Below are 16,992 nucleotides of genomic sequence, written 5' to 3'. Positions count from 1 at the left end.
GTTACAGGAAGAAGAATCTGTCTGAGAGATTTGAGTAGACACAGCAGATCTCTTCCCAGAGAGCGATCCAGCAGCTTCTGGAGACGACAGCTCACTACAGAGTCCCAGACCTGAAGTCGGGAAAACCCGAGTTCAAATGCAGCCTCTTACCTGTAGTGATCCTGGGCTAGTCACTTAACCTCCGAGTCAGTTTCCTCACCTGTAATATAAGGATATTAACAACTACCTTATAGGATTGTGGTGAGAATAAATGAGATAATATTTGTAAAACGTTTTACAAACCTAGTGCTAGAGAATGCCAGCATTATTATTAGTAGTAGCATTTCCTATCTGTTTGTGTCTTTGCAACCTCTGAAATCTGCATCGTTTCAGACACTCTGTTCTTGCTGGGTTATGCTTCCTCTGCGGGATGATCCTCCAGCAGGTAACTGACAAACTTGAAGAAGCAATTCCCCAGACTAGACAGCCAGGCAGCAGGACCGAGCGCTACTTGCACTACAACTCTCAAGCACTCTCCTCGGGGCATGCTCAGTGGACCCGTTAAGTACTGGAAACTTGTCCCGCCTACCTTGGTTTCGCGCGAATGTAAAGCGCAGGCGCAAGTATCCTGGAAGCCCGGGAGTCCTCAGCTGGTGGGGATGGGATCCTAGCTGAGTGTGGCGCTCCTTAACGTGGGGAGAAGATGGAGAGGTCCAAGCTGGAGAAATTCAGGAGTCCGAGCAGGGGGAACGGGCTCCGGGCTGCGGCCCCACTGCGGCCCGGGGAGCTGCTCTTCAGGTCGGAGCCCCTGGCTTACACAGTGTGCAAAGGGAGCCGAGGTGTCGTGTGCGAGCGCTGCCTGTGCAGGTACGGGGCAAGCTTCGGCTCACCTGTGTACAGGTGCCCAGGGATGCCGTGGAGAGAGTGTAGCGGACTTGGGCGGGCACAAGGACGGAGACTAGGAGGCGCCGAAGGTCCTGCAGGTGGGAGGCGGGAAGGAGTCTGCCCTTCTCCATTTAAAGGACTGCGGAAGAGGGGGACTTGAGGCTGCAGGTGGGACCCCCTTTCAGGTGCCGAACCCGGGCGCTAACCCACGTGTTTAAAGGGTTGCCATGTAGGGACATGCGTACTTGGGAACACCCCCCTCCAGCTCCGGCCCGTCTACCCTGTCCCCCGTCTGCCAAGGTCCTTGTTCCCCCGTGGGGGTAGGGTAAGAAGGAGGTGCCTGAAGACGGCCAGGTGGAGTTGGAGAGATGGGTTCCACCTGGGGAAGGAGCCGGGACGGCTGAGGCTGGAAACTGACAGGGGTGGGAATTAGGCAAAGGGAGCCACCCAGGAGGAGGAGCGAGCGCTGCGGATTGGGGGAGAGCTTCGGGAGAGGCTTTGTGATTTGGGCTAGTAGGCTTGGGGAGTCAGAAAGTCTGAAAGGAAGTGCATTTAGTAGTGCTTTTGCAGGTGTGTACACGTGTGTGTGTGTGTATGTGTGTACGTACACCTGAGTTAAAATTCAGCATCCAACACAACTGCCTGCCTCAGTCCCCTTATTTATAAATGGAGATAAAAATAGCGTCTACCTCCCAAAGTTGTGGTGAGCATCCAGTGAGATAATTATTGTAGCACAGTCCCAGGCACATACATAGTAAGCACTAGGATAATGTTAACTATCATATAAATTTATACACAATATATCCAACGTGTCCCAAAAGTCTTGGTGCAGGTTTAGTCTCTTAAAGCTTAAAACTTGCATAATATATACTCTATTGGTTTATATGTCTGTGTATACTTACATGCAAAGACATACGTATAAGAACCTTGGATAGCGGATAGAGAGCTGGTCTTTGTGTCAGAAGAATCTAGATTTAAGTCTTACTTCTGCCTGTGAGACTCATGAAAGATGAAATTCTTGGTAACTTTAAAATTAAAGGTTAATTTGTTGAAGTATTTGTGTAAAGTGACTTACCTAAGGTCACGCAATTAGTAAAAAGTGAGCCTAAAGGCCTGTCTTTAATCTATTCTTTAATCTTTGTTGTTGTTATTGAGGGGAAGGGGAATGATAGGGTCAGAACTGTCTTTTAGGAACAGCTGTTGGAAGTTATTTGGAAGATGAATTAGAGAAGGAAGAAGCTAGGGAATGGGATTGGAAGCTACTGCAGTTAAGATACTTATATTGTCTTTTGAGTGAATTATAACCCTGGAGGTGATATTTGGAGTTCTCTAATCTAATCTATAGCCTCCAGCTAAAAGTTGCAGAGAAGATGCCATCTGCACAGTAGAGGGAAATTGCTCATACCAATGAAAACACAAGTCCAATCCAAGTATGTGTATAGGAATTCTTTAGATCATAAGATCATAGAGTGTTGGAAGGGACCTTAGAGGTCATTTTACAGATGAGGAAACTGAGGTCCACAGAGATTGTGATTTGCTTAAAATTATACAACTAATAAATGGCCAACATTGGATTTGAACTAAAGTTCTCCAACTCTAAATTTGTTGTCTTTTCTACTGCCTCTCAATTTCAGATGTAGAGTTGTTGCTTTTGCTTTATTTATTTATTTTTGGCTTGGACTTCCATAGGTGCAAGGAAATCCCAATATGCAGCCTCTTTCTTCTGCCAGGTGAATACTTATTTGTAACATATACCTTGGAGAGTTGCTTGAATTAAGTAATTTACCCATAGTCACTCAGAATGTGACCAAGGATAGATTTGAATTTAGATCCTCCTGGGTATACTGGATACTCCATTAGTTCTGCTGCTCCAGCTCCAGCCTATTCCAGACTAATTACTTATTATCCTCTCTCATGACCACTAGGGCTCCATCAAAAGTGACCTACTGGTTGTTCCTAGTTTGACATTCCATTTCATGTCACACTGACTTTACTCAGACTATTTGCAGTTAGGATTGCTCTTTCTTCACTCAGTCTATAGGGACCTCTAAGTTGCCTTCTAGATATAGTTAAGTATCATTTCTTCTAAGAGACTTTTCTTGAGTTTCTTAATTATTCCTCACCTCAAGCGAGAACATATATATATATTTTCATTTTGTATAGATTTCATTTCATTTGTATAGGTGTATAGCATCAGAGCAATAGATGCTAATCTAATAGCATGTTATATGCTCCTTCCCTCTCCCCCAATGTAAACTCCTTGAGGATAATAACTGACTTTTATATTTGTATCTGCAGAGACTAGAACAATACCTGGCATGTTTATTGATTGATTGAAAAATATTTATATACTTAGAGGAGGCAGCATGTGTACTGATGCAGAGCTCTCACTGTGGAAGAAGAGGATGTTGCTTTGAATCCCAATCACTCACTATCTTTATGACCTTGAGCAGCTTATGTCATTTGCAAGTTTTAGTTTTTGTGCAAGTAAAATGGGCCTAAGTGACTTCTGAGATGCCTTGCCTTTTTGGTCCTTTTTGCCTCTCTAGGGAGACAGAGGCATACAATGTTAGCTTGGAAAAGGGATATGTGTGTATATGTGAAAATTATGTGACAATTTGTGTTTCTAACTGTAAAGAGGTGGGGGATATTCCCTTCCAAATACTTGCTTTGCCTCATAATTGATTTATAGTTTAAATTTTGAAGTGTCAAGCAGTGGTAATCGGTTGTTTTCTTGAGATGGAGATAAATAAGTTGGGCAAGCTTGTGTTTCTGTTGGAAAACAAATTGCTTGCTTTTTACTCTTTGATTTAGATGGACAGCAAGACTTCCAGCCCTGGATATTTAATTAAATATATATTTTAAAACTGTGCAAAGCCTTGAGGATACAAAGGAAAAAAAAAAGAAACACTTCTTCAGGCACTTTCATTCTGTGAGGGGGAAGAAATATAATACATATATATCAGTAAGTACAAAGTATGTATATATAAAATAATTGCAAGAAAGGAGAGAATGCTGGGAAGTTGGAGTATCAAGATAGACCTTTTGTTAAGAAGGTTACCTTAACCCTCTTGAAGTAAGGGGAGGGGAGATTTTAGGAGGTAGAGGTTAAGTTAAGGTGGTACATTTGAAAAAACAGATGATGAAAAAGGCACTGATACTTTTAGAGACTAAGTATCTATACAAGGAGCAGCTAGAAAGCTAGATTGCTTAAAAGTGAAATAAGACTGAGAAGTAAGGCAGCTAGGTGGTGCAGTAGATAGAGCACCAGCCCTGAATTCAGGAGGACCTGAGTTCAAATGTGGCCTCAGACACATAACACTCCCGAGTTGGGTGACCCTGGGCAAGTCATTTAACCCTGTTTGCCTCAGCAAAAATAAATAAACAAACAAATAAGACTGAGAATATAGGTAGGAGCCAGATTATGGAGGACCTTAATTTTCAAGGTAAGAATTAATTCTTTTTCCCTTAAAGGCTGTTAAAAAGTTTTGTTGTTGTTGTTGTTGAGGGGAAGGGGAATGATATGGTCAGAGCTGTCTTTTAGGAACAGCTGTTGGAAGTTATTTGGAAGGTGAATTGGAGAAGGAAGAAGCTAGGGAATGGGAATGGAAGCTGCTGCAGTTAGGATACTTATATTGTCTTTTGAGTGAATTATAGCCCTGGAAGTGATATTTGGAGTTCTCTCCTTGTTACATCCTCAATGTTTTATCCCAAAATTTACATGTCCAGAATGAAAAACTTGCATCTGAAAATTCTCTATTTTTCTTTGTAGAATATAGGTATCAGCTTGCAGATAAAAACCAACCTGCCAAATTATTTAGAGTTGTAACAAACGTCTCCTGGAATTAATAAATGATGATGAATTAGTAGCTAGATTATCAGAGATCAGCACTTAAATAATCTGAATTGTTTGGCTTCTCTAAGAAGTCCATGGCAGACCTCTTCAGTTTTTGATGTGATTCCTTTTGAGTATACTATTAAAGTGTCAGGGTTCCTCCCTATAATGGTGTTATATGTAGTAAGTATTTGATTTTATGGCATCTATTTGTGTACCTAGACTCCAGTAATGATCGTTGTAAAATTGTTATTAATTGAAGGGATTCATTGGAAAAAAAGTATTAAAGGAGAATTTTGGAAAAATTGGAGGTGTGGAAATTATTTATTTAGGATCAGAAGACCTGACTGGGTTAAAGTCCCTTACTATTTATAATATCAGGGCTAATTGGTTTAGCTTCTGAAATTCAGTTTCCTTATCTGTAAAAGAGAAGTAACAATACATTACCTGATCGTGGTCTGGTCAGTAGGAAAGCTCTTGTGCGTCTGTATGTGAATAGGAATTGCTTTTTTTCCTCCTGAGTAAACTACTAATAAATAATAAGGCTAGCAAGACGGTGAAAAAAAATTATGTTTATGCCTTCAAGCAATTCACAGTGTACTTGTGACAATTATAAGATATGGAAAATAAAACTTGAAAAGTGTAGAGTTAAGGTAATGTAAATTGGAAGCTAGTTAGGATAGGGAAGACTCTAATTTAGATTCTTTCTATTAAAATCTTGCTTCAGACATTTACTAGCTGTGGGACCTCAAGCAAGTCACTTAACCCCTATTTCCTTATTCACAAAATAGGCATGTAATAGCACCTGCTTCCAGGTGTGATGAAGATGAAATGAGATCCCATATAAGTGTCTTACAAACCATAAAAAACTACATAAATGCTAGCTGTTATTATCGTTATCATCATTTTATTGTTATTGTTGTTGCTATGCTAGGGACAGAGAATACCAAGTGCAAGAAAAAAACCTTCATATTGGGTTAGTTATCAAAGACTTTCTAGGGAGAAGAGGAAGTAGAATGTGGTATGATATTTTGAGACCTATTTTGGAAAGGATACGGATGGTAGGGAGATAAAATGTTGAACACTCACTAAAGATTTATCAAATGCCTACTATGTACTATTCTGGCTGCTCAGAGTATAAAGATGGGGGTGGGGAAGGCAATCCTAGCTTGGCAAATTGTTTATATTCTTTTTTTTTTTTTTTTTTTAGACAATTGGGGTTAAGTATAATTGCTTATATTCTAATGGGTAGATATAATTCATAACAAAAACTTTTAAAAACAGACTGGACCCAAAATTATCAAAGTAGTCTTCAAAATCTCTAATACTTAAAAAAAATCTCGAGTTTTTTTACTTTTAGTCCTTCCTGTTTTACATCTTAATAGAGTTATAGAACACAAGATATTTATCTGTAACATTTAATTTCCCCATAAACCCTCTCTTCAAACTGAGGTCAAAATAAAAAGGAAGAATATATTCATCTAGCCTTATCTTAGATCCACTGACCCATTTTCATTAGATTTGCCTGAATTTATTTTGGCTCTGCCTGGGCTATCTGGATTTGTGCTTATTTTCATGTCTGTTATAGTATATTTGTTTTCCTTAGTGGAGAAACTTAAACCAGCTCCCCTGCTTCTCCTGCTTTTTTCCTCATCAAAGACTGGTTTCAGGTTGCATCTGATCTTACAGAGAAAGAGGAGTGTGGAGGAGAAAGGGATGCCACTAGTGGACCTAATGGGAATCAGACAGTGGACTTTAGGGAAAAAAAAGTCTCTCCTTTTTATCTCTTATTTGTTCTTAAGTCTTTGGAATGTTTTTCTTTTTGGGTAGGAAGAGAGTTAAGGAGTAACATGCTGAGAGTATTTGCTACAGCATCAAAGATGTACTTCCTTAACCTTTTAATAAGTTCATAAAAACAGGAGGTAATGATGAATCTTAAGGAGGGAGAAGGTGATGTAGTTTATCAAAGAGTGTAGAGAATCAATGCAGAATTTGTAGGTTAACTAGAAATCTTGCAAATAATTTTTGACAGTTTAAAAAAAAATCTATGGCCTATGTCACCTCTTGAATTAATGTATAGATTAATAAAGTCAAACTCAAAAAAAGGACCACTAAATTCTGGCCTCATATTGATTTACAATAACACACATTAGCCTTATATATTATATTATAAATATTGTATTTTTAATTTATTTTATTAAATATTTCCCAATTATATTTTAATCTGGTTCTCCAAATATCCTCAATTGGGGAGTATAGATAGAGGCCTTAAGAGCTCCCTTTTCTCTCAGCTTCTAACAATTTTTATCCTCATTATAGGATTTATAAATGATTTCATAGTACTTTATAGTGTTGAGTTTTTATATGAATATTAAGGTAATTCTAGACTGAAAGAAAAATGAGTCTTTAAAATGTCAGAGAGGATTTATCCTTTTGTAGTCTGTTGTGAATTTCTTTGTCCATCTGGCAATTGGTGAGATGAGACTGGAAGGAAAAAAAGAGAGAATTTCTAGATAACAGTATTATTTCACTTACATGTTCATATTTGCCTTGTTTAAACTGGCTGACAAGGACTGAAATGAATGGCCATCCTTGCTCAAAGATGATGATTGAATATTTTATAAAGGATTTTTTTTTTTTTTTTTTTTTTTTGGTGGTGGGAGAGTACATTGTGGTTAGTATATGGTGTGAATCAGAATTTTCCTCCTCTGATTTGTGACAGTTTTTGTGATCATTCAGTTGCCTTCATTAATTAAGCACCTACTCTTTGCCAAGCAATGTGTTAGGTCTTGGTGTATATATGAAGATAGTTAAGATGTACATCCTGTTCTCATGAAGCTTACCTATTCTTTTGGACAATTGAGGATATTGGTTTCTTCAGATCCCCCTCCCCCATTTCTAATTGCCTCTTTTCTTCAATTCATTTTACAGGAACTGCTTTAGCATCCTGAGGTCATACATTTCTCAGGATAATTCAGACTAGCAGATGAAGTCAAATCAGAAATTGCTAGTGGGTTTCTGGGCTGAAGGGTCTTACGAGAAACAGGTATGCACAAACCCATCAGCATGGGAGGTATTACACAAACACATAGCAATAACGCAGAGGCTATTAGTGATGGCTCTCCCCACAGCTGGTGCAGGCTCAATGTGGTGTAATAAACATGAATTGTGCATGCAAGTAGTGATAATGACAAACAATATAAATCAACATGGTGTTGTAAAAGATTTCCAGAAGTCCAAGAAGGAGGATATGTAAATAACAGTTACATATACGCCTCTTTCTGCTACCAAGAGATAGTCCAAAGCCAATCTATTGTCCATTGCTTCACATGTCAGGGAATCCAATGATTCCTGCAGATTTTGAAGTCCTACAACAATCTTATCATGTCTCAGAGAATCCAATGGTTCCTGAGGATTTTGAAGTCCTACAATTTTTGATGTCCATGAGTCAAACGCCATAACTGCCAGGCTCTTTCAGTGGTGGGCACAGTCAGCAACGGAACCACCCGATGTTTCTTGGGTTTTCTCCTTCATTTCAAGGGTCTGCTTCATCTCTCTCTGATAGACAAGGCAAATATGATTCATTGGCACCCATCTGATTCCTTCTCCATCTGTAGAGATACAAGCAAACCCTCTCCCCCAAGCAGTTAACCTATCTGGTCCCTTCCATTTACCACTTTCTGGGTCTCTCCACATCACCTGGAGATTAACTAAAGATAGTAGAGCTGCTCGCACTGGACACTGCCCTTCTGGTGGGTTATAAAACCTGTCTGCCGGAGCCAGTGCATCTTTGTCAAAAATCAAGAAGTTAATAGTATAAAGAACTAGATTTATTTATTTATTTTAAATTACTATAGACTTTATTAAATTTATTACAATATATACAAAAGGCTAGAAAACATGAGGGAAAGGAATCAAAATTTAATCTTTTGTTACTGACAGTTTATTTTCTTACCCTTAAAGTTCATCTCTTCTGCTAGTTTAGATAAATGTCTTTTGTAATCTTTTTCAGAAATTAGATTGGGCACATTTCATCTGATATTGGACATGAGTGACTTAGGGATTAAACTCCCATGAAGACTAAAGCTATCTAAGGTTTGGCTCTGCCTAATAACCTTCAGTCATTCACAAAACAAGCTTAATTGAAGAGTTCCCAAGGCAAGAGGAAACATGTGCTGAACTAGAAATAACCTCATGTCTTTCTGGACTCTTGCTTTAGGAATCCCTGGAAGAAATGTGTAATTAGAACAAGAGATAGAGAAGATCTATGAGGTTTTTATTTATTTATTTTATTTAGAATTTTTTTTCACAGTATATATGCATGAGTAATTTTTTTTATAATATTATCCCTTGTATTCATTTTTCCAAATTATCCCCCCCCTCCCTCTACTCCCTTCCCTTGATGACAGGCAATCCCATACATTTTACATATGTTACAATATAACCTAGATACAATATATGTGTGTAAATACCATTTTCTTGTTGCACATTAAGTATTAGATTCCGAAGGTATAAGTAACCTGGTAGTAGACAGTAGTGCTAACAATTTACATTCACTTCCCAGTGTTCCTTCTCTGGGTGTAGTTATTTCTGTCCATCATTAGATCTATGAGTTTTAAAAAAGTCAATTCAGATTGGTTTTTACAGCAGTTATCAAGGGAGAAAAGCTTTTACAGTTACAAAAAATATAATTTTTTCCTCAAAGAAATGTTGGTATTTTTAAAGGTAGATAAGATTATATTGTTGGAAGTAAAATTTTCACCTTTTGATATGATAATGTTTCAAGAAGAAAAACAAAAAGGCAATTTGGTAACTTTATTAAAAAAGAATATTTCATCCCAAGAATTGTAAAGTGAAAATGGTCTTTAAACTTGACTCTAATTTACATGAACTGATACTGAGCGAAATTAGCAGGACCAGGAGATCATTACGTACCTCAACAACAGTACTATTTGATGATCAATTCTGATATGGACTTGTCTCTCTTCAACAATGAGATGAACCAAATCAGTTCCATTTGCTCAATAATGAAGAGAACCAGCTACACCCAGTGAAAGATAAAGAGCTAGATTTAGAAGTTTTCTAGGGTTACTTGTGGCTCCCCCTTTCTTTTGTTTTTGGAAGAGTGTCTTAATGTGCCTGTTTCTCCTCTCTACTATTACCTGTCCTTGAGGATTAAAGGGTATGCCAGTGGTGTGTAAAATCTTATACTGTGCACAAAAGTGTGCAAAATGTTTAGAAGTATATGTAGGTACATTATCTATTCTTATTACTTTTGACACACCCATAATTGCATATGCCTGGATAAAGAATTCAGTGACCACTCGGGCTGTCTCTTTTGACGTTGGCACTGCAAAAGTGAATCCTGAAAAGGCATCTACTACCACGTGGATGAAAGACAGACGACCAAAAGATTTATAATGGGTCACATCCATTTGCCAAATTTCATTAGGTCTCAAACCACAAGGGTTCTTCCCTTGAGGGAGCTTAGGAGTGTGGAAAGGAATGCAAGCTGTACAGGTTTTTACTATGCTCCTAGCTTCCTCTCTTGTAAATCCAAATTGTAAATGTAAAGCTCAAGCAGCCTGATGATGTTTAAAACGAGATTCTTGGGCTTCCTAAAATAAAGGAGTATTGGCCAACATGGCTAGAAGGCTATCTGCCTTTGAATTACCATCAAAAATAGGACCTGGAAGTCCACTATGAGAGTGGACGTGCAAGATATAAATCTTACCTGGATGCTTTCTCACTTGCTCTTGAAGTTCCTTAGAGAGCTGATATATATTGGAGGCTACAAATTTTATTTGGACTGTGGCAATTCTTTTTACCACACCTACTAAATAAGCTGAATCAGATATTATAATTATATCTCCTGGATAATAAGTAAGAGCTAGAATGATTGCACACAATTCATTTTGCTGAGTGGACTGAAAAGGAGTTCTGACTACTCTCTTTATAGTTAAGTCATGAGAATATACAGTGCAAATATTATGTTTTGATGCATTGTAAAGATAGTTGGTCTTTTAAGAGGAACTTTAGAAACTTTTTCTTCAAGAATCCATCACCAATTATGTAATAGTCTGGTTATCTTTAATGGAGACCCGTGTGTAAGATTTGGAGCTGTAGCCAATAAAATTTGCCACTCTGGGATGGTTTCACAGCGTACATTAATTTGTTCATTAGTATAAAAGATGTATATCTTGTGAGGTCTTATCCCAGATAATTGTACTGCTTGCTTAATGGCCTTTAATAAAATTCTAGCTACAAGCACTGGGTAAGGAGTAAGGCTTTATTCTAGTTGTGCTGGGAGGTTCATCCACTCTATCACACTGTGGGTGCCTCTTATGTAGCAAAAACTGATATTTCCAAGGGTTTTTGAGTGACTCTTTCAACCACATTGGATAAAGCCAATTCAACTTCTCTCAAAGCCTCTTGAGCTTCTTTTGTAAGGTAGCGTGGTGAGTTTAAAGCACTGTTCTCCCCTTAAAATGTCATGTAATGGTTGCAATTGATAGGTAGTCAAGCCTAACATTGGATGCATCCATTGGATATCTCCTATCAATTAATGAAAGTCATTTAAGATGTTTAGCTTCTTTGTTCCTAAGAAAAGTTTTTGTACTGTAAGCATCTTTGGGTATACTTCATATCCTAAATATTGAAAAGGAGCATATATTTGAATTTTTTCTGGAGCTGTGTGCAATTTTTACTTTCTTAGTGTTTCTATGGTCTTTTGTAGACATGCTTCTAACATTTGTTCCTCAGGTGCACATCCCAATATATCATCCATGTAATGTAATAACATTACTTTTGGAAATGCTTTTCTTACTGGAATAAGAGCAGCAGCAACATACATTTGACACATAGTAGTGCTATTTTTTATTCTCTGTGGCAAAACTGTCCATTCATATCTTTTATAAGGTTCAGCGAAGTTAATGCTGGGCACTGAAAAGGCAAATCTTTTCATATCCTCCTTATTTAGAGGGATAGAATAGAAACAGTCCTTAATGTTTATAACCCAAAGAGACCATTCTCTAGGCAATTGAGTAGGAGATGGAAGTCCAAGCTGAAGAGTTCTGATAGTTTCCATCTGTTCATTTACCTTTCTTAAATCAGTCAACATCCTCCATTTTCCAGATTTCTTTTTTACAACAAATACTGGGGAATTCCAAGGACTTAGATAAGGTTATAAGTGTCCTTGCTTAAGTTGCTCTTGCACTATGTCTAATAAGGCCTGAATTTTATCATTTGTTAAGGGCCACTGTTCTACCCATACTGGAATATCAGTTTTCCACTGAATAGGAACAGGTGAGAATGCAGGCAGGCCTTCAACAGTAGTCCTACCTAAAATGCCGAAGTACTAAATTGTAATTCTAACTGCTGTAAAATCCCCACAAATTGATGGGAAATTTTTCAACTAGAAAAGTAGTAAAAACTCCTGTTTCACTTTCAAATGTCCATCTCATAGAGGCAGCACTAATTTCTGCTGCTATTGATCCTCCTACCCCAAACATGTAGGTGTCTGCCTTGATCTTTGGCCAGTGACTGAGCCAGTTGGCACCTCTAATGATTGTACGATTTGCACCTGTATCTACTAATCCTTCTAATGGTATGCCATTTATATAGATAGTGAGCATAGACTGATCAGCCTGTCACAGCTGCTGTCTAGAATATTCCTGGATTTTGTTGCTTGTCATCAGATCTGGGCAATCACCAGATTGCTTATTAGGTGTTTGTATCAGTAAACCTGATGCTACTACTTCTTCAGGTTGAAAAGTCACACATTGTCTACCTGTATTAGTGACTGGGATATTATCTACACACTCCCCACTTTCCCACATCAGTGTATGGATGGACACTGTTTTGTAAGTACTCTCAAGAGGTGAGATGGTCAAGCCTACTGTGCCTAGAGGCAAGGGATCGATAGGTTGGAGAGGAACCAATTTCACCTTTCCAAGGGGTATTTCAGTAGTCCCAGCTGCATACAACTCTATTCTCCCCAATTGTAATCCCTTTCTCCCATCTGGTTGCTTCCTGGCTGATTGGTCATGTCTGGGTATTGAACTTCTAAAGGCTCTCTGGATGTAGCATCAGCTGCCATCATGCCCCAAGTATTTTTTGTTTTGGGCCCTGGGGCTGGGCCTCTCATCTTGTTTCCCTGGATCAGTCTACATTCTGATGCCCAATGGAAGCCTCTGTTGCATTTTGGACATGGGGTTTTGGGTCTTGTTCTCCCACTCTTTTTTCTCACTCTGTCTCTATGCCAACCTTGAGCTTTCAGATGCCCTACTTTACCACATTGAAAGCATTGACGGGTCTCTCTGGACGTCTCTGTCTTCCCATGTTCAGATCTTGGCAAGTCTGCATCATAGCTTGGCTATGAAAGATATTTGTGCCTATTGTGGGACAGCATCTTATGATCTCCTCTAAAGGAAAATCCTTGTCTAGTCCCTAGTATAATTCTTCTACAAACCTCATTAGCATTTTCTTTAGCAAGTTATTTTATCATAATTTCTATTGCTGCATTTTCACCAATAGTTCGTATGACAGCTATCTGCAAATGTCCCACAAAATCAGCAAAGGGTTCATTTGGTCCTTGTGCATTTTTTGTGAAGGCTTCATCTTTGTAGTGTTTACCGGGGAGAAAACCCATGCTTTGATAGCAGCAACAGTAATTTGCCCATATGCTGCTATGCGGTAATTAATCTGTATTGAAATGTCTGCATAAGAACCTACAACTGTTAGATGTCATAGGTGGTTGGACTATTAACTCTACTTTGACTATTTTGTTGGTCTTGTATCCTATAGAGCTCACTATATTCAGAAAGACAAAACAATAAGTTTTGTCCAGGTTCTAAGCATGTCCTTACTATAGATTTCCAGTCCCTAGGGGTTAAGACTTCATAAGCTAATTTCTGTAATAACATCTTAACATAGCCTTTTTCAGGTCTTTGAGAATTTCTATATCAAAAGGAGTGTATCTTCTACTTTCTTGACCTGAAGAGTTAAACTGTTGAATCACAGGATATATTTCTTTTTTAAAATTTTTATTATAGCTTTATATTTACAAGATATGTGCATGGGCACTTTTTCAGCATTGACAATTGCAAAACCTTTTGTTCCAACTTTTTCCCTCCTTCTCCTCTCCTTTTCACCCAGATGGCGGTTGACGAATACGTGTTAAATATGTTAAAGTATAAGTTAAATACAATATATGTACACATGTCCATATAGTTATTTTGCTGTACAAAAAGAATTGGACTTTGAAATAGTATACAATTAGCCTGTGAAGGAAATAAAAAATGCAGGCAGACAAGAATAAAGGATTGGGAATTCTAAATAGTAGTTCATAGTCATCTCTAAGAATTCTTTCACTGGGTGTAGCTGGTTCAGTTCATTACTGCTCTATTGGAGCTGATTTGATTCATCTCATTGTTGAAGATGGCTATGTCCATCAGAATTCATCATCATTTAGTATTGTTATTGAAGTATATAATGATCTCCTGGTCTTGCTCATTTCACTCAGCATCAGTTCATGTAAGTCTCTCCAGATCTTTCTGAAATCATCCTGCTGGTCATTTCTTACAGAACAATAATATTACATAATATTCGTATACCATAATTTATCCAACCATTCTCCAGTTGATGGGCATCCACTCAGTTTCCAATTTCTGGCCACTACAAAGAGGGCTGCCATAAACATTCTTGCACATACAGGTCCCTTTCCCTTCTTTAAGATATCTTTGGGATATAAGCCCAGTAGTAGCACTGCTGGATCAAAGGATATGCCCAGTTTGATAATTTTTTGAGCATAGTTCCAAATTATTCTCCAGAATGGCTGGATGTATTCGCAGTTCCACCAACAATGTATCAGTGTCCCTATTTTCCCACATCCCCTCCAACATTATGCATTATCTTTCCCTGTCATTCTAGCCAATCTGACAAGTGTGTAGTATCTCAGAGTTGTCTTAATTTGCATTTCTCTGATTAATAACTTGGAGCTTGGAGCACATTTTCATATGGCTAGAAATAGTTTCAATTTCTTTAACTGAGAATTGTCTGTTCATATCCTTTGACCATTAATCAATTGGAGAATGGCTTGATTTCTTATAAATTTGAGTCAATTCTCTATATATTTTGGAAATGAGGCTTTTATCAGAACCTTTGACTGTAAAAATGTTTTCCCTTTCTAATCTTGTCTGCGTTAGTTTTGTTTGTACAAAAACTTTTCAATTTGATATAATCAAAATTTTCTATTTTGTGATCAGTAATGAGCCCTAGTTCTTCTTTGGTCATAAATTCCTTCCTCTTCCACAGGCATGAGAGATAAACTATCCTATGTTCTTCTAATTTATTTATAATCTCATTCTTTATGCCTAGGTCATGAACCCATTTTGATCTTGTCTTGGTATACAGTGTTAAGCATGGGTCAGTGCCTAGGTTCTGCCATACTAATTTACAGGATATATTTCTATTTTCAAATCAGTTGTATCCTGCTCTTCTTCTGTGGTTTTGAGTAGTGCCTTTTGTAATCTAGTTATAGGAAGGGTTGATTGTTGGGGGGTAGGTTCTGGTGGCATCACTGCCACTCCTCCTCCATCCCGGAAGGTGAGGTTGATGGGGGCATGTCAAGGACCTGCTTTATAAGTGGATTTGAAACTGCTTTGTGAGAGTGAGAATCACCATGCCCTTCTACTTCACTTAAATCCTCATGCCCTCTGTTGATATTGTCATTAATCTGTCCTTTGTCTTCTTCTTTTTCCTCACATTTCCTCATCTGGCTATTCTTAAAAGTTTTCTTTTTTCTGTAACTTGCAGGATTCTTTAAGGCCAATTGTATTATGTTGTATACATAGGATGTTTCCTTGGAAATTGAATCAGGACCTTTATCATTGTAGTATTCACATAATTGATCTCCTACTAGTTTCCAATTATCTGCCCCTATATCTTCTTCCTTTAAGAACCAAGGGGACGTGCGTTCTAATGTACCCAACAGTCTAGCAAGTTATAAGTAAGCCTTGTCCCTTGATCAACTTGAGTATGCTCTCTATAGTGCCCCCTTGGGGTGGTGATGGGGGTGGAGCTGGGAATGGGGGAGAATCTTTTCCTAATATCTGCCCCATTTCAGCTAGAAGAGGTTACTAGTGTAGCCCTTAACAAAGTAAGTTCCCTGTTTGTCTGTTAAAATATCCACCCTATTTCCTGGTCATGGAGGACTTCTTTTGGGAATGGGACATTTAATCTCTTAGTGTCCCAAACCACTTTCAGATCTACCTTGGTAGAGGGGAATTTACTTAAATTGTATTAGAAAGTAAATAAATGTCTTATGAGTTCAATTGAGGTCACTTTTAGTTGGAGCAGTTAGAAAGCAGTCACTGTATAGATAGGCTGGTTTTGAACTCTTCCTTGAAAGAGAGGAATGAGTTTGACAAGTGCAGAGAGGGGAAGGGAGTGGTAACAGGATGAAAAGTTAGAGTCAGGAACTTGTAAAAGGGAGTTGACAAAACTAGTTGTCTAGAAGGAAGGATTAAGTAGAGAGAAATATTTAGGGAGGGGTTAGATTGTTGTGCAATGTGTATGTCAAGCTAAGGAATTTGAGCTAAAGAGTCAGTGAAGGGCGACACATCATCAAATTAATAATTTGGAAAACAAAACTCAGTGGAGAGAGACGAGGAGTCAGAAGATCCTATATATGAAACCTAAGGACTGAGCCTTGGAGAATGTTGTTGTTTAGGCATAAGATAATAGGAGGAAGAAGACCTATGGAAGTCAGCTGAGGTGGAGAATGATGATTTTTCAAAACAAAACCTCTGACTTTTATCTGCATTAAAGGATCTAGACCATAGGGCATTTATTAGTCATGCTATTCTTTTGGCAATTTGGTTATCTTTAAGTCATGTTTCAAGGCTTAACAGAGGCCAGAGGACAAGACAATAGAGAGAAAGCATCAGGGAGAGGGATTGAGAGTGTAGGTAGAGAGTTAGATTCTTCTGAAATCAGAGGAAAGGAAAAGTATATATAGAAAGAGACCTTTAGAAGTAAGGAAATGGTATGAGATGAGATTTTATGATGAGGATAATGGGAGAAGGCTTAGAATAATCATTATACTGATTCTGTTAGTGATTTGATAAGAGATGATTAAAAGGATTATTGAACAAGATGGATGGTCCAGTTGAAACTTGCAAAGATTGTAGTGGATTAGCTAAACCTGGTTCTTCCATTAGCTTTGTTTACCAGTGTGTGACCAGACATAGGGTGTGGCCAAATAAGGTCCACTGAACAATCTTTTATAGCTC

General features: G+C 38.2%; 1 protein-coding gene across 1 annotated transcript in view; it reads left to right on the top strand.

Moving 5' to 3' along the window:
* Positions 1-591: 591 nt before the first annotated feature.
* SMYD3 (SET and MYND domain containing 3) overlaps positions 592-16,992 on the top strand; it is a 954,064-nt gene continuing 937,663 nt past the window's right edge. Inside the window, exon 1 of the mRNA XM_074262568.1 lies at positions 592-846. Coding sequence (XP_074118669.1) covers positions 683-846 — 164 coding nt within the window. The 5' untranslated portion in view covers positions 592-682. The remainder of the gene's footprint in view (positions 847-16,992) is intronic.

Source organism: Sminthopsis crassicaudata, chromosome 4 (genome assembly GCF_048593235.1).
Source record: "Sminthopsis crassicaudata isolate SCR6 chromosome 4, ASM4859323v1, whole genome shotgun sequence".
In the NCBI taxonomy this organism is placed as follows: domain Eukaryota; kingdom Metazoa; phylum Chordata; class Mammalia; order Dasyuromorphia; family Dasyuridae; genus Sminthopsis; species Sminthopsis crassicaudata.
The sequence above is the reverse complement of the archived record's forward strand: the minus strand, read 5'-3'. Positions and strand labels throughout refer to the sequence as shown.